Genomic DNA, 23,733 nt, shown 5'->3' with positions numbered 1-23,733 from the left:
TTAATGATCCAAGCAGAAGAAAAAATTTTCAGATCTTGAAGATTGGTCTTTTGTTAACATAGTCAGACAAAAATATAGAAAAATGAATTTTAAAAAAGAACAAACAAATATGGGATTTTCACCAAATCTATAACTTACAGACATTCCTGAGAGAGAAGAAGAAAAAGTAAGCAAACTGGAAAACATATCTGGGGGAATAATTCAGGAAAATTTCCTTAATCTTGCTAGAGAGGTAGACTTCAAAATATAAAAAACCCAGAATACACCTACAATTTACAGAATGGGAAAAAAAAATTGCAAATTATGCTTCCAACAAAGGACTAGTATCCAGAATATATAAGGAAGTCAAACAACTAAACAGAAAAAAGCAAGCAACTCCATTAAAACAGAGCAAAGGATATGAACACACATTTCTCAAAAGAAGAAATATAAGCAGCAAACACATGAAAAAATTCTCACCATCACTAATTATTAGAGAAAGGCAAATTAACACCACACTGAAATATCATCTTACACCAGTCAGAATGGCTATTTTTAAAAAGTTAAAAAACAACAGATGTTGGTGTGGATGTAGAGAAAATGAAACATTCATACACTGATGGTGGGAATGTAAATTAATTAAATATCTATGGAAATCAGCTTGTAGATTTTTCAAAGAACTAAAAATAGAACTACCATGTTACTCAGTAATCCAACTACTGGGTATCCATCCAAAGGAAAAGAAATCATTATATAAAAAAAGACACCTGTACTAGTACATTCATCTCAGCACTATTCACAATAGCAAAGTCATGGAACCAATCTAAGTGTCCATCATTGGTTGACCAGATAAATAAAATGTGGTATATATACACTATGGAATATTATGCAGCCATAAAAAAGGAAATTATGTTCTTTGCGGCAACATGATGGAGGTGGAGGCCATTATCTGAAGTGAACTAACTCAGAAACAAAAAATACTGCATGTTCTTGCTTATAAGTGGGAACTAAACCGTACGTATACATCAACATAAGGATAGAAATAAGGTGGGAAATAAGAGGGTGGGAGGGGGATGAGGGCTGAAAGACTGCCTATTGGAAACAATTTTCAGTATCTGGGTGATGGGTACACTAGAAGCCCAATCTCCACCAGTACACAATATACCCATGAAACAAACATGCACATGTGCCCCCTGAATCTAAAATTTAAAAAGGCAGCCCACCTGCAACTCAGTCCACCTGCATGACCAAGGGTTGTGCCCCTTTTTTCCCTTCACTAGGGTGAGGAGCTTCTGACTGATGCCAAACCCAGGAGATCAACTCAGCTGGAGTGGAGGAGGCAGGGCTGGAGTGGTCCACAGAAGGGTGGCTGGCAAAGTTCCCTCTGCCTGCTCCTACTGTCACTGTTCAACACAGAAAGCCTGGGAGGGTCCCTGTGGGTGGCCAGGGTGGAGGGGTTCTCCCCTGTGATGTCCTCTAAGCTCACCTTCTTAATCTATGACTTCCTCCCTTGAGGGATGAGGAAGGATGACAGGCCCTAACTTGAGTTCACATTGGCTAAACTCCAAAGGCTCTCAATCCCCATTAACAAACATATGTTACTTTCACCAGGATCACATACAACTCTTCATGAAATTGCACATGCATTTCTCCTTATGGGGTCTCAGAGCCACAGAGATGGAAAGCAGCATCTTCACGTTTACACATGGATTAACACAGGAGCACAGACCAGCTGCAGAGAAGTGGGCTTGAACCTCCCAGGGCAGAAACATAGTTGTCATTAATTAGAGACAACCCAATCTGAGGAAGAAATAAAATCTCTCTACACTTTCAGGTTATTTTAATTCCCTTTCTTTTTCCTACCTTTTTCCTACCTATCTTTTTATGATTTATTTATTTATTTATTTATTTATTTTGAGATAGGGTCTTGCTCTGTTGCCCAGGCTGGAGCGCAGTGGCGAAATCTTGGCTAGCTGCAACCTCCACCTCCTGGGCTCAATCAATCCTCCCACCTCAGCCTCCTGAGTAGCTAGGACCGCAGGCCATCATGCCTGGCTAATTTTCATATTGTGGGTAGAGACGGGGTTTTCCTATGTTGTCCAAGTTGGTCTTGATCTCCTGGACTCAAGCAATCCGCCTGCCTTGGCCTCCCAAAGCCTCCCGTGGGCCTCCATGCCTGACCTCCCTTTCTGCCTGATGAAAGCCTCCCCACACTTTTCCTGGTGTCATGAGTACAATGAACATTTTCTCCCTGAGTCTTGTGAGACACACAGTTCCAGGCACCTTGTAAAGTTGCCTTGGCTGCTCTGGGCATATTTGTATATGGCTGTAGGCATTAGGCAGCTGGGCCAGGCAGTCTAGAGCCAGAGGGTGCACTGTCCTGCTGTCCATCCATTCCCACACCTGCACAGACATGTGACCCACCTCTCTGCACCCTGCCCATGGGGCCGCACACAGGCCATGCACCTGCTCGCCAGGCACCAGACACCCTTGTCATAAATATCTCCACCTGTCCAGCAATGAGGTGGCAACACTCAATTCTTTGTGAAAATCTCTGTATTTACAGTACCAGAAGTGTGTGTATTTTGTGAAACAAAAACTGTCTAAAAAACAAAGCAAGACAAAAAATTGATGAAGCCAGGTCTCCCATTGCAGGAAGAATGTTGAGAAGTGAAGTGTGGAGGGGTGGCATGTTCTCTTTAGCACCCACGGTTGCTCAGGGAATGAGCCTCCAAATGAAGAAAAACCAAATGACTGGGTCTCATGCACCCCCAGGGGCTCCAGCGCCCTCTTCCATTTCCTTAACATTGACCTGGCTTATTTCTCTGGACGCCTTGCACAAGGCATTGTGTGCCTGGAAAAGCCTCTCATAACCAGCTAGGGACAGAGATGTACAGACACAGAGGGGAAAGGCTGGGGAAGGGTGAGAGAGGCCCGCTTCCCATCATGGCAGCTGGCAGGACCCAGATGCAGAGTCCAGGCTATGGCAGGACAGGAGGGTGCAAGACGGAGAAGGGGGACAAGAAAGAGTAACTCCTCGGGATGATGGCACTGAAGGTCAAAGTCATGCAACCTAGAGAAAGCCCCCAAAGCCCTACACGCAAAGACATTGTGTTGAAGCCTTAAAAAAACAAAACAAACAAACAAACAAACAAACAAAAACATGGAGCGGGGACATTTCCATCCAAATTAGTCAATACTGTTTAAAACCTAAACCTGGTATATTTTTAATTTGTACTTACCTTTCAAAAATTCTATGGAAAAGTGTAAATATTGCATTCTAGTAGATGGGGGAGGTGGAGAGCAGTTGATTTACTCTCAAGATAGATTAGGTATGATTGGACAACCTCAGCCAAAGCCCCCCAGGGGGTCCCCTCTTGATGCACTCAGGGGCCCCATGTGGGGTGCCCTTGGTCTGTGTGGGTGGCACCTTGGGCTGTCCTGCAGCTACGGTCTGCACATGCTGGATGGTAGGATCATGCCTGTTGACACTCATCTCTGTTGGGGCTGTGCTTCCTTCTTTGGGGACAAATGACTAAGAGGGGAAGTTTATCTTCTCTAATGAAATGAGGAAAAATTGCTGAAATTTGCCTGGTTTTGGGGACAGTGTGGGGTATCTAGAAAGAGAATTCACATTTCCAGAAAGACCCTCATTGCCTTCTGGGACACATTCAGAATTTGAGTAGCCAAAAAAATGTAAAGCAGGGACAAGGGTGTGAGGAGTATAGGAAATAAGATACACACGTATATTTCATTGCAAAAAAGCAAGGGAGGGAGATACAGCATTGAATTCATATTTCAAAGACTTTGGGGTCTTTTTTTAGAGAGGAATTTGGCCTAAGACCTCATGGTCCCACCCCTTGGTGACAGATGAAGTTGGGGCTGTTAGAAGTGGAATGCATCCATGCCTGGCACCCCCACGGCACCAGGGCACTGTGTTCTGGCAGGTGCAGTATAAATCCAGCTCATTCAGAGGACAAGCTCCCTGGTGACAAACTCTTTGGTTGATCAGCAAGAATTCAACAACTTTGACCATAAACAAAGACTCAATGTATATGTCCAGTTCAGCAACAAAGGCCTGTTAATCTTGGGTGTTTGGTGCCTTAGAAGTTAGGGTCTGGGGGAGGCAGTGACAAAGAGGGTTCTGAAGTGTGCCTGAGAAGAGCAGGGAGCAGCGGCAGCATCCTGCAGGGAGGCCTCAGGCACCTAGTGGAGAGGAGGTGGCACCTGGAGGAGCAGGTGAGGGAGAGGCACTCCCGGCTGGGTTGCAGTCTGTGCTTGGGAAGAGTACTCCAGGCTGTGTCTCAGGCAGATCCTTGGGCTGCAGGGAGCCTGTGGTAGGGAAAGGCACTCCTGGCTGTGTGGAAAGCAGATCCTTGGGCAGCAGGGACCCTGTGTGCATTGGGACTGTGCAAGGGCTAAGCTGAGGTACCTACCCCATAGGGAAGAGAAGAGAGAGAAGGTCACTGTGATGGCATTGGAATTGGGCTCAGAAGGCTGCGGTTGCCTGGCTCAAGGGGAGGGGCCAGGACCCATTGGGACCCACAGGGTGGGCCTTGCTGTGCTCCTCCTCTCTCCCCTGGGTGCTGCCTCCAGCCTAGACTCCTCCTTCCAGACCTAGCTCAAGTGTCAAAAGTCTCCCCTGCCTCTCCAGGCAGCCCTAGTTCTCTGATTCTGTACTGCCTCACTTGGGGTTGAACTTGTCTTCTTCCTCCTAGTAGCCAGGAGGAGGCCCCAATTACCTCTATACCCCAGCATGGCCCGGAAGGCTCTAGTGAGCATGTGGAAGGGATGAGTGCTCACCACAGCCCTCAAGGCTGGCTCCAAGGACCCTTGGGTGGGTGATGAGCTGAGAAGGCAGCAGCTCCATGGTTCCCTTGGTTTGGGAAGAGGATGATCCAGACCCGTAGGAACAGCTAATTCTGTCTTGCAAAACCAGCTGCTTTGCTTTCATCCTGGGCACACACCAGTGTAGCCAACGCACCACCCACACAGTTGCAAGCCACACAGAGATTGTCTTTGTGTTAGTCTGTGATGCCTTTCTCTCTGCTGGCTTCTTATGCTCATGATTGGGGCAACCCTGTCTAAAGACTTGATAGGGCCTTTCAAAAAGGCCCTCAGGGTCACTCTAATTAAGGTCAAAGGGACTGGGGTTCAATCTAGCCTCTGACCACAGGCAAGTCACTCAGCCTCTTGGGAATGGCTTTTCCATCTCTCAAATGGGTCCAGCAATACTAAACACGGATTTGTCACCCTAAGTCCATTCTTCCTGTCTTCCTTACTATCGAGACCTGATTTTGTTAAGAGAGGAAATGTACTCAGCGTAAAATGAACTTTTCCTGGTCTCCCTTGCTGAGCAGCATGGCCATGTGAATGCATTCTAGCAAATAAATAGGATTTGTTGGGCATTGCTTTAAAGAAGGTTCCTTTCCCTTTTTCCTTCTTCTTCCTGCCTGGAGTATGAGTGTGATGGCTGGAGCTCCAGAAGCCATCTTGTAAGCATGAAGCAAATTGAAAGCCTGGCCTTTTCAAGGAGAATTGTTAGGTTTCCCCAAGGCTGTTCTCTTGGGGCTTAGCAGGCAGCGAATTAGATAACAATCTTTCTCAGAGCCCCTCAGCTCTCCCATTTCTCAATTTGTATACCATGTCCTCTGTTTCTGGAATGCTCTTCCTAACCTTGTCTGCCTAGTGAACTGCTGCTCACCTTTTCAGACTCAGCTCCAGAGTGGCCTCCTCCAGGAAGCCCCTTATCCTTGCTCCCAGCTAAAGTACCACCCTTCTTGGTCTTTCTGGTCATGTCCTGACAGAAGGCTGAGCCCGTTGTGGGAAATGCCATGTCCTTGTAGATGTGCCCGTCCCTGCACTGCATGCGTGAGGACTGTAACTGCATCCCCTTCAGCATCTGTGGCTGGAGGGCTGCAGCAGGCTCCGAGGATGCCTGTGGATATGCCACTTTGCCTCGACCTCCCCATCTGTGATGTGGCGCTGATGATGCCCACAGACCACGGCAGAGGCACCAGCCCATCAATGCCTGTAGTTTCCCTGGCATGGGGCCTGTTCAGCTCCTTCTCTACTCAAGGCCACCCTTCCCAGGCTGCCTGGAATCTCAGGGGTCCCCTGCCAGGCCAGTCTCAGCCTGATGGTCCCAAGGAAATCCTCTATTCCTCAAAGTTGTTCTCCAGAGCATGCAGACTTTGAGCTTGCTTGAACTTGTCATTCATGCATAAAGCCTCCCCTTGGGCATGTGAGTGACAAATGCCTCAAATGCTGGATTCTCTTACGGAAACAGTCTCTCTCTTACTGAGAGGGGCCCTTCTCCCCTCTAGGCCCTGTCCTGGGATCTGCCCTCTCCTGCCCCTGCCCTGCTAGTCCCCATCCAGGATGATGCTCACTTTCCCCTGGTGCCTCCTCAGACCCTGTCCTGAGCCACCTGTGTCTGCAGCTGCCTGTCCACCCTCCTCCGTGCCCGATTGGGCTCCTGCCACCTTTTCAGGGATTCAGGCTTCCTTCTTAGTACAATCCAAGTGTGTCAGCCTGCTCTCCCTGGCTCCACCCATCCCCAAATTTAGTCCTCCCAGGACCATCTTCTCTCCCAGCTCACACCCTCCAGAGAAGCTCTACACTGCTGGCAGAATCTAGTCCCTCCACTCAGCCTGCACATCATACCGTCCCTGCCAGGCTCCTGGGGTCTCCACACCCTGCCTTCAGGCAATCACAGCCCAGCTACAAGAAGAACTGGCCATACCCTGGCACCTTCCCTCGCTCCTCTGCCTTGAGGGCTCTGTTACTCTGCCTTAAGGGCTCTGCTCCTCACCTCTCCATGTTGCACGTCCAAGCCCAGCCATCCTGTGCCTCAGCCTCAGCTCTGATGCTGCCTCTGACAAGCTGCCTTCCCTGAAGGGGAGCACCCTGGTCCCAAAGCCCCAGAGCACTAGAGCTGAGCCTCTTTCTCTTTCTCCAGACAGCCTCTCTCTTTCCTTGCAGCACAGAGTTGGGGACTCCTTCACATCATGAAACGCTCAACTTCCCTGCCCCAGGTCACACACAAGTTCAAAGCTGAGCACAGAGCAAGAGCAACCAGAGAGTCCACCGGCTTGGCCCAGACCTCAGCCTGGAGGCACAGGGACAATTTCTCTCCACTTCTCCTTTGAGACCAAGAAGTCTCAGTACTGTATCCCATCCGCCATTGCCCCCTGACCACAGGCCAACTGGACCCAGAACACAGGACACTTCATCAGGATGTCTCAGCCACCATCCTGGCCTCACAGAGGTGGCTCTGTTAGGGGGGCTCAAAGCCCCACCTCACTCCTCCTGGCACCACCCAGACTATAAGGCCCAGGCAAGATCTCACCTGCTGGTCAGTTCTCTGCTCTGTCCACACAGGCCTCAGCTTCAACCCTCTTGCCTCTGAGCAATCCCTGTGTGCAGTAAGGCCATTGTGTTCAAACCTTCTTCTGGCGTGGTTAGGAGGCATAGTGGGAACCAGAAATGATAATGCCACTCCCAGAAGGAGATGGCCCCTCCTCCTGGCACTGCCAACCCAGGCTGGGGGATCTGTGGTGACATTGTGAGGGGCTGCCTGTTCTCGTTTTTGTGGGAGGAGGAGGTGCCAGCTATGGGGTTCCAGGGTGCCAGGGGCCTGCTGACTGCCGACCACTCATTTCTCCCTGCCTTCCGTCAATTTTGACACCAGTGCTGCGTCCCTAGGCAAGACAGAAGTCCTCCCAGGGACATTCCAACTTCAGACTCTGTATTGTCTTCCTTCCTTCTCCTTATGTTTCTCTTTCTTTATTTCCAGAGCTCCTCTTTCTTTTTCTGTGCTAGGCGCTTTACACACCTATTCTTCTTCACTTCTCAGAGTAAAGCCCTGCAGAAACACTGAGACACAAATAATGGGTCATCAATGCTTTTCCTGGGTTGGGGGCTAAGGTGGTCATCTTTCCAGGTGTGACGAGAGAGGGTGAGCAAGGTGGGGACACAGCGGGCCACCTCTTCTCCACAACAGGATGAGAGATAAAGGGTAGGTTCCCCTCTCAGTATTCTCCCTGTCAAGCACTAAGAGGAGTCTGGCATGTATTTGCACAGGAGGTTCTTAGATGTGCTGGTGCTCTCCTGGTGTCCCGGACAGCTGATGAGCCAGAACTGTCCACATCCATCCTGATGCTGGAGTGGGCAACTGCCACCAGATGCAGAACACTGGCAGACAGGCCTGGATTGGATCTGGCTATACAGGCTCACCTTGCCATTCTCTTAGCCTTGCCATAGCATGGTCTAGCATTCTTTATATCTCCATTTCATTTTATCCTTATTTTTGAGACAAGAAAGGTGAAAGTTGGAGAAGCTAAGCCACTCTGAACCATGTTCTTCTATGATTACCCTTGGAAATGCCCACTTCTCCACAGTTATGCCCAAAACAGATTCCTGTTCATATATGTCATATCTGAAATGTTTCCTTGTGAAGCAGAAAAACAACCAAAAGTATATTCAAAGGACCGTGTCTCACTAGAAATACTCATTCATTCATTCAACAGAGAGCCCTGTATCTGTGAACCCAGATGCAAGACAACAACTACGTGTGGAAAACATACTCCTGTCAACACTGACCTGCAAGGCTGGTGTGTGCCTGTCTTCCACACCCTGCATCCATGTGACACTGACTATCATCATGAACAGATTGACAAGGACAATATTTGATTTCCTACCTTTGGTTCACCAACTCCAAGCTGCCCCAAGATATTCACACTGGCTGTATCTTCTGCTTGAAAGGAATCCCCCGGATTTTTACTCCACTGAGTTCTTATCATTTTTTCTCAGTTTAACTGTCAATCCCTCCCTCTTCCTCTCCTTTTCTCCCCAAAGAGTCTTCTCTGGCCAACCAGGCATTTGTTGACACATTAATGACTTTTAATCCTTTGGACAGTATCTGTCACCGTCTGACTCTCCCTAAGAAAATGTAAACCCTGCCATGAAAGTGAGACATTCTTCGTCTGGTTCATTTTGTCATCCCAGCACCTGATGTGGAATACGTTTTTGCTGAATTAATGAATATGAATAAATCTGTGAATATTTTCCTTTGAACATTTTTCCTTGTGACAAAGCTGGTCTTGAAATTAAGGAAAAAATAAAAAATTTTCCACTGCTTTTATGCTTATCTAGACCTCTAGAATAAGGATTCATGGATAATGAAATCAAACTTGTTTTTATTCTAGTTATTATTAGTAATTATATATGTGTATATATATAAAATCTCATATATATTTAAATTATTTTGTATATATTTTAGTGTATTATGAAATAAGGCTTTTATTTGAGCTTTTTCCCAATAGCTTGCCAAAGTTTACAAAAACATTTGTGTTAAATCAAACTAAATTTGACCTAAGAAAACCTCTGTAATTGCATGCTTGAGTTCTCACACATGAATTGCAACCTAACAAACTGAAACCCTAAATGAAAAGTCTGCTTCTGTAACAGTAGCTGAGTCTTAGCCAATCACAGCAGCCATGCTTCAACCACTCACAGGGAGCCAATTGTTCAAACCATGTTCAAATAAGGCAAATGCCAAGGTGTAAATTATCTAGATGTTTGTACTTCATTTTCATTTTCTGAATGTCATTTCTTTTTCTGACCATACATCATATCTGACCATGTGGTAGCCACAGACTCTTTCTGAATCTGTTCTGATTCTGATGTTGCCTGATACACATTTTTTTCTTGATCAGTTAAACTCTGTTACATTTAATTTGTTTAAATTTTTCTTTTAACAGATTTGGTGTCAGAAGATAAGTAAAACTGCAAAAGGCTGGAGAGGCTTCAAGATGGCTGACTAGAGCCATCAAGAACTCACCTCCTCCACAAAGAAAAATAAAAATAGCAAGTAATCACACTTCAAGAACATCTAAGAGCGAACACTGGAATTCAATAGATAAATGATGGGAAATAACTGAGGCATGAAAATGGAAGAAAGTGAGGCAGCAAGCTTGGCTGGGATTGGCTGGGAACCCAGAGTGGCTCCCTAGTGCAAGAAAAAGGTAAGTGAGAGATCCACAGCAGTTGACATTCTGACCATGGATTTTATAACCATAGCCAAAGGAAAACCCCTCAACCCTCATAGGCCCTGAAGCTAGCATATGAAGGTGCCTAGAGACCATGTAACAGCATTGCTTCAGAGGGAGCTCATGTGGGTCCCAGTCCCCAGGTCTTAGGCAGCTGTAGCTCTCTGCCATTTGGAGAGCCCAGCCACCACCAGACTCCATCCTGCACTGGAAACCAACAGCCCCTGCATTTCCACATCCCTAGAGTTCCACTGACATCTCCCTGTGTTCACCTGTAGGGCTTCAGTAGTGCAATGCCAGTTGGACCCAGCAAAACCTCCCTAGCACTCTAGCACACACAGTGTCCTGCATCTTGGGGAATGGACAGTGCAAGCACAATTGGGAGGCTGCCTCCCCAGTGTGCTGAGAGGCTGCCCTCAGAGAAAAAGGAGCCAAAGTGTGGGTTGCTTAGAGCTTGAAACCCGTCTACCTGGGGCAGTTATCATGGACTGCAACCCTGTTCCCACCCCAGCAGTAAGGCTGCCATGCACATGCCTTGAGGGCAGGGTCTGCTACTGCTCACTGCATCTGTTGTTGCTGTCACTGGGGCCAAAGCACATGCCACTTGACAGTGACTTTGCCCTTTTCAGCAGCAGAGCCACTGCATACTTACATGCCCTTTATTACTGGTTTTCCCTGTTGCTGAGGCTACCACTGCTGCTACCACCCCACAACAGCTGGGGGCTGAATCTCACACTTCCCAGAGCCTGAGAACTCCTGCCTATGGCTGGAGCCACTGTAAGCAACCTGCCTATGGCCCAGCCATTTGCACATACCCTGAGGACAGTTTCCCCTGGCCCACTGCTGCCACTGCCACAGCCACTTGAGCACTCTGCCAGCGGGCCTGGGGACTCCTCCATTTTGCCAACCACAGCCGTCACCTGAGTGTTCCATTGAGGGGCCTGAGGATACACCCACCTTGACACTGCTTACTTCAGTGCCCAAGCACACTGCCTGGGGGCCTAGGGATTACCCCCACTCTGTTCACCATTGCTGGCCTCTATGCACTCCTCCTAGGGGCCTGATGATGGACCCACTCAGCCTACCACTACCACCACAGCCAGCATCCATTTGCATGTACCACTTCGGGTTTAGGGAACTGGCCAACCCAGCCATCACTAACACTGATGTATGTTGCTTCAGAGCCTTAGGGTTGCTGTGTTGTTGCTATTGTCAACACTCACTCCACACATGCTGCCAAGGGAGGGACCTGCCCACTGGCCAGGCCTATCACTATGACTGCCAGCACCCAAGCCAGCCACATGGAGGCCTAAGAACTGGCCCATTTGTACCTGCTGACACTAGTGCCTGTGTACACTGCCTGGGGTCACAAGGACAGGTACACTTACCCTGCCACTGCCACCATCAGGGTTTGAGAGCACACCCACCTAACATCCCCAACCCCAGCAAAACATCCTCATAGCCTCCACTAACAACCACAGCCTAAGCCACTAGGGAAATCACACACCGCTGATACTGCTTAGAGGTAAAGAAATCATAGAGAGACTACATTACTTCACACACTTAGAAGCAAAGCTAAAGTGTCCTACCCAATAAAAACCATGGATACATCTTCAGGAAAAAGCCAATCCAAAATGTATGAAGAAGCAACTGTTACAAAAGATGTGCAGATATCAATGTAAAACACAAGAAACATGACTAAACAAGGAAATATGACACTTCCAAAAGATTACAATAATTATTTAGCAACAGATTTCACTGGAAAAAAAATTTATGAAATGTAGGAAAAATAATTTTTAAAAATGATATTATAAAAGCTCAGTAAGATGCAAGAGGATATAATACAAAAAGTTAGAAATCAACTGAGGATATGAATGAAAAATTCACCAGAGAAATAGATATAATAGAAAAAAGAATCAAACAGAAATTCTGAAAGTGAAGAATTCAATGAATAAAATAAAAATTTATTCAAGAGCTTCCACAGTAGAGTGGAGCAAAAAGAAGAAAGCATCTCAGAACTTGAAGGCAGGCCTTTTGAAATAACCCAGCCAGAGCCCCCCTCCCCACTCCCTACTCACACAAAAGAATAAAAAACAATGAACTAAACCTACATAACATATGGGACACTATAAAACAACCAAAAACAGAAATTTGGGGTGTTTCAAATGGTGAAGAGACCCAAGGTATAGAAAACCTGATTAACAAAATAATAGCTGAAAACTTCCCAAATTTAGTGAGAGATTTAACATTCAGATACAAGAAGTTTAGAAATTCACAAGTAATTAAAACCTCAAAAGGTCTTTTTCACAGCACATTATAGCAAACTGTCAAAAGTCAAACAGAGAATTCTAAAAAGAGTAAGAGAAAGGAAAAAGCTCTGGTCACATATATAGGAAGCCCGATCAGACGAACAGTTAATTTCTCAGCAGTAACCTTATAGGCCAGGAGAGAATGGGATAATACAGGAGAGAATGGGATAATATATTTCCCCCCTAAAAAGGGGGGAAAAAACCTGTCAGCCAATAATACTATACCTAACAACATTATTATTTATTTTTAAAAAATGTGAAATAAAGTTTTTTTCACACAAGCAAAACCTGAGGGAATTCATCATCACTAGACCAGCCTTAGAAGAAATACTTAAGAGAGTCCTATGCCTGGAAGTGAATGAATGACAGCTACCATCATGAAAACATACAAAAGTCTAAAACTTGCTGGTAGAGTAAACACAGAAACAAGAAAAAGAACTCAAATGTTACCACTATAGAAAACCATTACACCATGATGATAAACTACAAGAGAGAAAGAAAGGAAAAATATACAAAACAATCAGAAAACATTTAACAAAATGACAGAAATAAGTCTTCATATATCAATAATAACCTTGAATGTAAACTGATTAAATTTTCCACTTAAAAGATAAAATCTGGCTGAATGAATTTGGAAAATGCCCCAACTATATGCTGCATACAAGAAACTCACTTCACATATAAACACATATAGACTAAAAGGAAAGGAATGAAAAAAGATATATCACACAAATAGAAACCAAAAGTGAGTAGAAGTAGCTACACTTATATCAGATAAAACAGACTTTAAGACAAAAGCATTAAAAAGTGACAAAGAAGGTCATACTATATAATGATAAAGGGATCAATTCAGCAAGAAAATATAACAATTCTAAACATATATGCACCCAACACCAGAGCCCCCATATATATAATGCAAATATTATTAAACCTAATAGACTTCAATACAGTAATTGTTGGGGACTTCAACAGTTCACTCTCACCATTAGACATGTCATCTACAAAGAAAACCAACAAGGAAAAAATAAATTTAACCTACAGCTTAGAACAAATGGACCTAGGAGACATCTACAGAATATTTCATCCAACAACTGCAGAATATATGTTCTTCTAATCAGCAAATAGAACATTATCCAAGATAGACCATATGTCAGGTCACAAAACAAGTCTCAACAAATTTTTAAAATATCAAAATCATACCAAATATCTTCTCAGACCATCATGGAATAAAGCTAGAAATGAATAACAAGAGGAACTTGGAAAATGTACAAGTACATGGAAATTAATCAATGTGATTCTGAACAACCATTGTGTCAATGAGGAAATTAAAAAGGAAATCAAAACATTTCTTGAAGAAAATGAAAATGGAAACACAACATACCCAAACATATGGTATACAGCAAAAGCAATGCCTAAGAGAGATGTTTGTAGCAATAAAGGCCTACATCAAAGAAGTAGAAACATTCCAAGTAAGCAATCTAATGACATACCTCAAGGAATTAGAAAAGCAAGAGCAAACCAAACCCAAAATTAGTGTAAGGAAAGAAACAATGAAGATCAGATCAGAGTAGAACTAAATGAAATGGGCTAAAAATACAAAGAATCAATGAAAAGCAAAGTTGGTTTTTTGGAAAGATAAAATGGATAAACCGCTAGTTAGGCTACCTAAGAAAAAAAGAGATAAGACCCAAATAAACAAAATCAGAAATGAAAAAGAAGACATAGTAACTAATACTACAGAAATACAGAACACATCAAAAACTATTGTGAACAATTATTTGCCAAAAAACTAGAAAACCTATAGAAAATGGATAAATTCCTGGACACTTACAACCTACCAAGATTGAAACAAGAAGAATCAGAAAACGTGAACAGACCAATAATGACTGCAAGATTGAATCAGAAATGTGAAAATTTACCAACAAAGAAAAGCCCAGGACTGTATGGCTTCACTGCCAAATTCTACCAAACTTGTGAAGAAGAACTAATGCAAATTTTCCTCAAGTTATTCTAAAAAATGGAAGAGGCCTCATTCTATGAGGCCAGCAGTATCCTGATACCAAAACCAAACAAGAACACAACAAAAAAGGAAAACTACAAACCAATAACCCTGATGAACACAGACACAAAATATCCTCAACAAAATACCAGCAAATTGAATGAAACAGCACATCAAAAAGATAATCCCGCCATGATCAAGTGGGATTTACTCTGGGGATGCAAGGATGATTTAACATACACAAATCAATAAACATGATATATCACATCAACAGAATGAAGGACAAAAACCATATGATCATCTCAATAGATGCAGAAAAAGCATTTGATAAAATAAAAAAAAAATGCTTTTTGACAAAAACTCTTGACAAATTAGGCATAGAAGGAATATACCTCAACATAATAATGGCCTCATATGACAAACTCACAGCTAACATCATATGAAATGGGGAAAAGCTGAAAGCTTTCCCTCCAAGAAGTGGAACAAGGCAGGGATGCCCACTTTCACCACTCCTATTCAAAATAGTACTGGATATCTTAGCCAGAGCAATCAGGCAAGTGAAAGAAATAAAAGGCATCCAAACTGGAAAAGAGGAAGTCAAATTTTCCCTCTTGGCAAATGACATGATTTTATACTTAGAAAAACCTAAAGACTCCACCAAAAAACTTCTAGATCTGACAAACAAATTCAGTAAAGTTGCAGGATACAAAATCAACACAGAGTCTGGGTGCAGTGGCTCACATATGTAATCCCAGCATTTTGGTGGAAGGATTGCTTGAGCCCAGATTTTGAGACCAGCCTGGACAACATAGTGAGAAGCTCATCTCTATTATAATTTTAAAAAATTGTTAAATCAACATACAAAATTCAGTAGCACCAATAATAACAGAGCTGGAAAAGAAATCAAGAAGGCAATCCCGTTAACAATAACTACAAAGAAAATACCTAGAAATAAATTTGTCCAAGGAGGTGAAAGATCTCAACAAGGAAAACTATAAAACACTGATGAAAGAAATTGACGAGGACACAAACAAATGGAAAGACATCCCATTTACACAAATTGGATGAGTTAATATTGCTAAAGTGATTGTACTACCCAAAGCCATCTGCAGATTTGATACAATTACTAATAAAATACCAATGTCATTTTTCACACACCAACTCCACAGACAGTGACCTCAGCCAGGAATGGATTTTTTTCTCATCAGCATCATCATTTCTCACTCGGTGTTCAGATGACGTTGAATGAAATGACGTTATTCAAGGACCTGCTGTGTGACATTTTGCACTGAAGAAAGATGCACTTGCAGGCGTTTCCATAGATCACTCTGACAGCAGGACATGGGGTGGAACCTGACTCAGACATGAGCCTCCCCTCAGGTCAGTTCATAGCCCGGCTCTACCACTCAACAACCCTGCCACGTTGAGCCTATCACTAAACATCAGAGCCTCGGTGTCCACAGCTGTGAAATGCAGACAGTAGTGACTACCTTGCAGGACAGAGAGGTGGCCATGCACACAGTAAGGACCTGGAGCCAGGCTGTTGGATGCTGGTCCTATTGCTTCCTGGCTATGTGACCCTGGGTAGGTTACCTAACTTTGTAGGGCCTCTAGCTTCCTCCCCACAATAGAGTTACGGCATATATTAGTTTGTGGAATGTACTTGCAACAGTGTCTGGCCCACCTTAAGATCTATATGAATGGCTATGAGTCTTCCTGGGTGTTGTGAGAATGAAATGAGATCCGGTTTCTAAAGGGCCTCCTGCTGTGGTGTGCACACAAATTAAACTCACTGGAAAGGCTGTTATATCATCGTGGGCACTCTATTTGGTGACAGAGTGTAAGGTTTCACACTATTAGCCTGACTTTCCTGATGGATCGAGTAATATTGTTTCCCATTAACATCAACATTAACATAATGAGCATCCACAGGATAAGGTGAAGGAGAATCCTCAGCATGGATGGGAGGTAGAGTTTGGCTCAAGAGCCTCGGAGTCGTGCTGCTTCATTTTGTATGAGTGTGTAGTGGGGATGGCCTGGAAGAGGACACTATCAAAAAATTTATTCAGGGAATGAAGGTGATGGTGCAGGGAGACACACTCAATTTAAAACAAAAATTGAAAGTAAACAAGATTGACTGCTTTTGCCACAAAAATGCTGAGGTTTTTGGTAAACTGAGCCTTTGAGAATGTCCTGCATTATTATGTGTTGAAATGCAAAATGTTTGGATTTGCTGAAACAATAAACTAAACAAGGTTTTAAAAGGCAGCAGCTCCTCTAAATTCGACAGCACACTCCAGTCGAGCAGGCTCATCAACTTCCCGAGCTTATCACACCCCCAGGTCAGCCCACAATGCCAAGTCAGGAAGAGGAGTTTGGAAATAGCCTCCCCACAAGGCCGGGGCATGGATGGAGAAAGAGGCATGCACTGGTTCTGTCAGGATCCCCCAACCTGCTGAGGGCCTGAGTGAATCCCTGTCTGAGGGGAGATCCTGGAAGAGGGGTGTGCAGCACACAGGTGGCCTCTTCACTCTGCAGTGAAGAGACAGACAGCCTACGCCTGTCCTGGCAGGATATCTCACTGATGCCTCCACAGCCCTGCAGTTGCAGTTGGGCTGCCCGGCTGGGGCCGAGCCACCCACCCAAGCCTGGTCTCCAACGGGTTCTCACTGAGATGCACTCTCTCTCCTCCAGCCTCAGGGCTCCTTCTCACTCAGGGACCCCCTGGCTCAGGCAGGAAGGTCACATTCCCAGTGTCTCCAAGCAGGAAGCTGCTGAGCTCGCCAGCAGCCTGGCTGGTGTCTGGCTCTGTACACTCATGACTAGGCTTACAGGCTGACCCTGTGGCTCTGAAATGGGCTGAAGGTCTCAGGGGGACGCGTCCTCTTTAGAGCATGATTCACGTTAGACCCTGGGGCCAGCACACCGAAGCCTTAAAGAGGAGAACAGGAACTCCTGTCAGCCTGTCTGAATTCTTGGGTACCCGACAGAAATCCTACAAGACACTCAACCGGGTGTTCAGGACTACAGTTGGGAAGGACAAGGTCAAATTAGGTGGTGGCAGAGGAGCTAGAAGGGAGCCCAGGTCTACAAGCCACAGCTATGGGCCTCCCTGGGTTAGGGACAGATCTGGGGTTGATTTCTGATAGCCCTGGAGACAGCCACTTGTGGTCTTGGGCAACTTTCTGGGCCACTCTGGGCCTCTATTTTGCCATTAGTAAAATACAGATTGTCTCTCCTGCTGGAGAATTTCAGGGTGAACTTCACACAGTGAGAGTGGAAACGGCCTGGCAGAGCCCTGGGCAGTGGTAACTGCCCTCCATAATGCAATTACTTTGCCACCCTCCCCCAAACTTTAGCTGCTTTTGGGAATGGGACAATTTCAGAGACTTGCTCCATCCCCTGTCTCACCACGCTGGGCAGTAAGGCCATTTCTGGCCCTTTCCCACGCCCACCCTCCTGCCTCTTGCCTTCCCTCTGCTTGAGGTGCCCGTTTTCACACCCCGCAGTCGAGCTCTGTACCTTCTGCCTGAGCATCTCGCTGTTCAGTGCATAAGGCTGGACTAGTGCTGTGTGACTGGAACCGGGCTGTGGCAACGTGAAGAGGCCTTATGGGACCTCGGATGGAGAATGGGTTTCTGTGCAAGCGTGGCTGGGATTGAGAGCCCTGTGCAGAGGCACAGAGCCAGGAGCCCAGCGGCTGGAGGAGCCCTGCATGCCTCTGACACCAGCAATGCCCTGCCAGGTGTCAGCACGCCTCCCGGGGGCTCCCGGCCCATTTCTTATCAGCAGCGTCCAGAGGCTTGCAGCTTGCAAGGCCTTCTCAGTGTGCAGCCACCCAGCCACTGACAGCCTGTGCTGACCTGATGCAGGAGGTCTGGCCAGTGCAGGTCCCTCTATAAATCCTGGGGATGAGATCGTCTTCCAGGTATAAAAGGCTGGACTGTGGGAGGCACAAGCAGATGAGCCCCAGGTCCAGCCAGTAGCAGGGCTCTCCAGGGACCCAGGGCCTGGGCAGAGAAGCCCCTTGGTGCTGATCCAAAAGGAGAGCAGTGCAGAGTAAGGGCAGGAGCCAGGCCCAGTGCACATCCAGCCCTATCACTTGTGGGCTTTAGGAGCAAGGACATGCCACTTAATATCTCAGAGCTTCAGGCCCCTTCAGTAAACTGGATAATAATAGCACGTAGGTACAGTTACTGGGAGGATGAAAACAGTGAAAGCATGGCCTAGGCTAGCAACTGGCCCACAGAGGACTCCGTATATTACTGAGGCCTCATTAATAATTATTAGTCCTCATTCATAATAAGTTACAAAGAGAAAATCTTAACAATTTGGTCCTCCCCATGGTCCCAAGGCAATGATACAGGAAGGAATCCTTACTCCCTGTTAGAACCAATGTTGCCCCAACAACGCTGTCAGCCATCCCAACCAGCACTTCTGGCCCCAGGGGACAGCAAAGGAAGTGCATGGTCCCGTGTCCAGAAACGGGCTGGGAGGCCCATGGGCACCGTTTCTGTGTGTCTTGTGCTGTCCTCTTTGGCAGACGCCTGACATGGCTCTCTGAGCCACAATTCCAGAGGACAGCAGTCAGGGAAAAAGCAGTGGCCTTCTGTCCATCAAGTGTGTCCCTGTGTCCCAGCTCACCTGGCCCCTGTGCTGACACCACATCCATGGCACCTGGCAGCAGCTTGGGTGAGAGAGGTCACAAAAGGTATCCAGATTGCCCTGAAAAGCAACGTGGCCATGATGAAGCCATGCAGCCCCCCACGGCTCTGTCCCAAGGAACCCACCCAGACAAAGCTCCCATTTCTCCCTGGGGGAGGGGACTGGCAGGGTTGCATGTTGGAGATATGGTCACTGTGGCCACAGAAAGTTTTGGAATCCGGATAAAAAAGTACTTTGGTTGTAGGAAGAAGAAAAGCCAGGGGCAGATTCATACGAAAAGTCCAAAGGCGGGAGGAGCCTGTGGTTCCAAGCAGAGGTCCTGAAGGGGAGCATGAGTTAGGCCTGGGGGCCCAGAATGGCGGCCTGGGCAGGAGCTCATGGCAGGGAGAAGGAGCCTTGCTGCTGGGGCACACAAGGGGAAGGCAGGTGAGAGGACCATGCCCTACTCAGCGAGTAGGTACCTGAGACCAGGGAAGAAAGAAGAGGAAGGCAGAGAAAAACAGGCCAGAAAGCAGCCCAGGACCCACGGCGGGCAGCCCCTTGGCCACTCGGTGCTGCAGTCAGGCCTTTCTGGGCTCCGGTGGGGATGAGATGAGGGCCGTGTGTTGCAAGGCAGCGCAGACCGCTGGCAGCTGACTTCCTGCCCCTGGAGACATGTGCCCCACACTCTGAGGAGAGACAGGCCTGGCTTCCCTAGATGCCCACTGAGGCTGCAGAGGAGCCTGACCCTCCCAGGAGGAAGCAAGAGATCCGACCACAGACAGAGCCAGGACCAAGGGGGAGAGGGGCAGAGCCAGGCAGGAACTCTGGGGTCCTTCTCCCTCAACACCAGCCACCCAGGCGCCCTCTCTACCCCTGTGCAGGGCCCCCTGCCGCTGCCTGGCTGGGTTCCCCCCAGCAAGATGAGCCCTGGACCTGCCCGTGAAGAAGGTTTCCTCCGGGAGAGTGGCTGTTGTGTTGGCTCTGGGGCTCGAGCTCCTGCACAGGTGTCTTGTGAGGGCAGTTTCAGGCCTCCACCTCCTCCCCTCCCTGCAGCACCTGTCAGCCCATCTCAGCAGGCGACAAGCCCACTCAGTGACAGCTTTTCCTCACTGCCTGAAGATCCTGCTGCCCGGGCTGGCAGGTTTCCCTGGCATCCTTGCAGTGTTCATGGTGGTGAGAATGTGTGACCAGGACTGGTCATTTCTATTTTTTTTTCTGATCTGCATGACCTTTTGTGACTCAGGTTGCTTGACCCATGCGCCTGCAGGCAGGTGGTCTAAAGCCCAGGGCCACTGCCAGAGCTGAGGCACCCCTGGGGGAACCAGGGACTAGTCAGACATCAAAAACTGCCACTGTACAGAAACATGGATCCTTCTAGAGAGGAAGTTCAATGTGCGGGAACAGACCTGGTGGTGCGGGGGACAGTAGCCCTCATATATGCCTGCCACTGGGACACGAGGGTGAAGTGGGCACCTGGTTGCTGTTGGCATCAAGTGTCTAAAGTCCAGCCCCTGTAGAACCTGCATTCCTCCAGGGCCCAGGTCTCTGCAGTGGGACCCATCTGCCCCCTCTTCCCGCAGTCCCAGCCTGGGGGTTGCAGCCCCTCTCCACTGTGCTTCTCACCTCTATCCTTCTCATCCAGAACACTCCTTGACACCTACAGCAACAAACAATCACAGTGGGGCAGGTGTTTACAGGAGCTGGGGGCGGAGGCAGTGGAGGCGGAGGTTGTGGTGGTGGAGATGATGGTATCTCCTGCTCTAGCTCCTAAAAACAAACAAACAAACAAAAAAAAAACAATAGTCTGCTGACTTTTCAGACAACTCTTAAGAGCAAGGGTATGGTGTCATTGCCTCAGCACCGGGCACAGTGCCGGCCACTCCCAGATGTGTGTCTGGGGAATGAAAGGACCAGTGAGAAACCCACACCACAGGGGACCATCCTTCACGTGAGAAAAATGCAAACTCTTCCTGGTTTGCAGACATGGCTCTTCCCCTAAATGCTAACGACTTCGTCCCGGTCGCCTTGGTTCTCCCAAGGCCAGCCTTGTTGGAGGAGGCCTGCCCTGGGGGCTGTGCAATGGTTCCAGCATTTGCAGGTGACTGTCCACATCCACCTGGTTGCAGATGCAGCTTCCCTGGGCCCACTCTGCAGCACTGCAGAGGCCACCCTTGGCCAGGGAGGCCTGTTCCCACCCCATCCCAGGCTCAGGGCCTCCTGCCTCAGCTACTCACCACTGCCTATGGCCCCTGGTGTGGGTCCCCAGCCCAGGTGAGCGACACCCTGCTCCCCGACTCCTGGCCCCTGTGTTCACTGGGCTGGTGTCCCTCCCAGCTGGGTGCTCGCCAGGCCTCCTTCACCCCTCAGCCCTGCAGTCCCTAGAAGCTAACCCCAGCCAAACCCTCATCCCTGCCAGGAAACAGGGATCCAGAGAGGCCAAATGGAGCCACACCCGCATCCGGAGCCTGGGGATGGGGCTGAGCTCTGTCCTCTCCTCCCTCTGCTCTGTCCTCTGTCTGCAGCTCTCTGGGCTGGCTTCTTCCACCCCAGCTTCCAGCAACCCTGACACTCTCCCCTCCCCAGGCTCCAACTCTGCTTTTGGCTCCTGCTCTGCCTTACAGGGGGCCCTTCCCACTTCTGTGGGGTGGACATTTCAGCCTCAGCCCCGACAAGCCAGGACTGTGAGCTGCCTGTGGGGAGCTTCAGTTCTGTCCCACACCAGCCCAGCACGGGGCCCAGGGGAAGCTGGAGCTCAGTAAAGACAGATGAAGGAATGGGGAAGACACCAGACATGTGCCAAGATCCACGCTGGTTCCTCAAGGCACAGACAGCTGGGGGTTACAGCACCGTCCTCCATTTGGGCCATCAGGACCTCATGGGGGCCCCTCTCTTCCTCCCTCGACACAGAGGCCACCTCCTGGCCCTTGTCCATCTGAGGCTTCCAGAAGTCTGGATTGTTGAGGCAGCCCTGGTTTCAGGGGTTCTGGGGTCACTTCTCTCTAGGAGCCAGGGCAGGCCTCAACCCCATGTCCAGGACATCCCAGGCCAGCTCTCTGTGGCCAGTCCGGGGCAGGAGGCCCTGCAGAAGCCCAGGCTTGCTAGGCTCTGGGAACGTGTGGACAGGTCTGCAACTCCCCAGGCTCACGTGATGAGCTGGGAGCTGAGGGAAACTTCCCACAGGCGGGATCATGGGGCAGTCACATGTTAGAGTCCCTCAGAGGGCAGGCCTGTGCCTGGGCCCCAGGGCTGGGTGGGCAAAAATCACTTGCCTTCTTGCGGCACAGCTGCCAGACACAACACAGCAGCAGTGGCACAAGCAGCAGGGGCAGCACAAAATAGAGCCAGTTGCGAAAAATGCCCTGGCGGAGAAAGAGAGCAATATGAACCACGCCTAAGGGACAGAGGAATGCCAGGCCTGGGAGGGCCTGGGTAGCCTCATCCTGGTGCCCACTACTTGGAGGCCCACCTGCCCACTCCACCTTCTCTACAGGTGGTCCCACCTCAAGGCACAACAGTGGGGCCGGGGGTAAGGGATGCTCCCAAGGGAACTACAAACCCCTCTTCTGGCCCCGCTGAAAGTCTCTGCCCAAGAGCCCTGCCAAGAAAGTCCCGGAAGCTTCCACTGTCTGACAAACCCACCCTCACTGCACACCTCGCCTGCAGCACAGGGCTTCTGTGAGGACAACAAAATCTCCAGGTACAATGATGGGCAAGGGTGGGGGTGCTGCAGCCAAGAGAGGTGCAGGCGCAGGAGCAAGGACAGGAGACCCGGGTCCATCCCCAACAGCCTCTATCCCCAATTCCAGGCTCTGCACTGTGGGCACATCCACACACAGCTCAGATTCTCAGCCTCCACACCTCTGCAAAGAGAATGGGCCTCCCTCCCTGGGGGCACTTGTGAGGTTTAGAGAGCTCAGAGAAAGTCCTGGCTCAGAACCAGGGCCACATGGGGTGCAAGCAACAAGAACTCTTCTCTGGGTGTTCTTCACAATAAAGGGAACTTGGGCGGCATCCGTGGGAATACAAGCTGCCCAGGCCTTCCCCAAATCTAGAGCTCTGTTTAGAGAGAAAGATGGGGAGAGCAGGGGAGGGGAGGGGAGGGCAGGAAGGGGAGGGGAGGGGAGGGGAAAGGAGTGGAGGGGGCCTGTGCTGAGAACATGGCTGGCTGAAGGAGAGGAACCACCGAGGCTGAGCATGAAGGCCACTGGTGAGGCTGGAGCCCGAGGGCTGCTCCTGATGTGCCTGTCACTGTGGAGCTGTTAGTGAGTGGATTCCTGATGGGGAATGTGTGCGTTCAGCCTGCTAATCCATGCGTGGATATGCAGGGACAGGCAGGGGTAGACCCAGAGGGAGGACTGTCAACACTGGTGAGTCCTCACAAGTAAGACTGGACACAAGGCGGTGGAGTGGGCTCAGGCCTCCCACCCGTCCCTCCAGCACATCCTCCTCCCTATGCGTCCCTGGGCCAAGCTGCCCAAAGATGTGGAGCTCTGAAAAGCAGGCACCGGGGGCACAGCACCTCCATTCCCAGGGCCCTCTCGGAGCTGAGCCCGGGTCCCAGTGCCCAGAGCCTCCCCTTCAGCAGCAGGAGGGGACGAAATGCAGGACTCGGTGAGGGAGCAGAGAGGGACATCTCAGGGGCCCGAGAAAGGAGGAGAGGCAGAAAGGAGGTTCAAGGCATCTGGACAATGACAGCAGGTTACAACCAGGCAGGCTCGGGGGCCAGGGTCATGAGCAGATTCAGGAC

General features: G+C 48.5%; 1 protein-coding gene across 1 annotated transcript; it reads right to left on the bottom strand.

Moving 5' to 3' along the window:
* Window positions 1-4,078: 4,078 nt before the first annotated feature.
* LOC100434932 (anthrax toxin receptor like) lies at window positions 4,079-22,998 on the bottom strand. Its single transcript, XM_024254013.2, is given in 8 exon segments — window positions 4,079-4,248; window positions 4,250-4,411; window positions 6,733-6,737; window positions 18,984-19,064; window positions 20,610-20,750; window positions 22,214-22,345; window positions 22,845-22,904; window positions 22,906-22,998. Coding segments are annotated over 8 exon segments (840 nt in total). The 3' UTR covers window positions 4,079-4,082.
* Between the last annotated feature and the right edge of the window lie 735 nt (window positions 22,999-23,733).

Source organism: Pongo abelii, chromosome 8 (assembly GCF_028885655.2).
Source record: "Pongo abelii isolate AG06213 chromosome 8, NHGRI_mPonAbe1-v2.0_pri, whole genome shotgun sequence".
Taxonomy (NCBI): domain Eukaryota; kingdom Metazoa; phylum Chordata; class Mammalia; order Primates; family Hominidae; genus Pongo; species Pongo abelii.
This window is presented reverse-complemented; position numbering and strand designations above follow the sequence as displayed.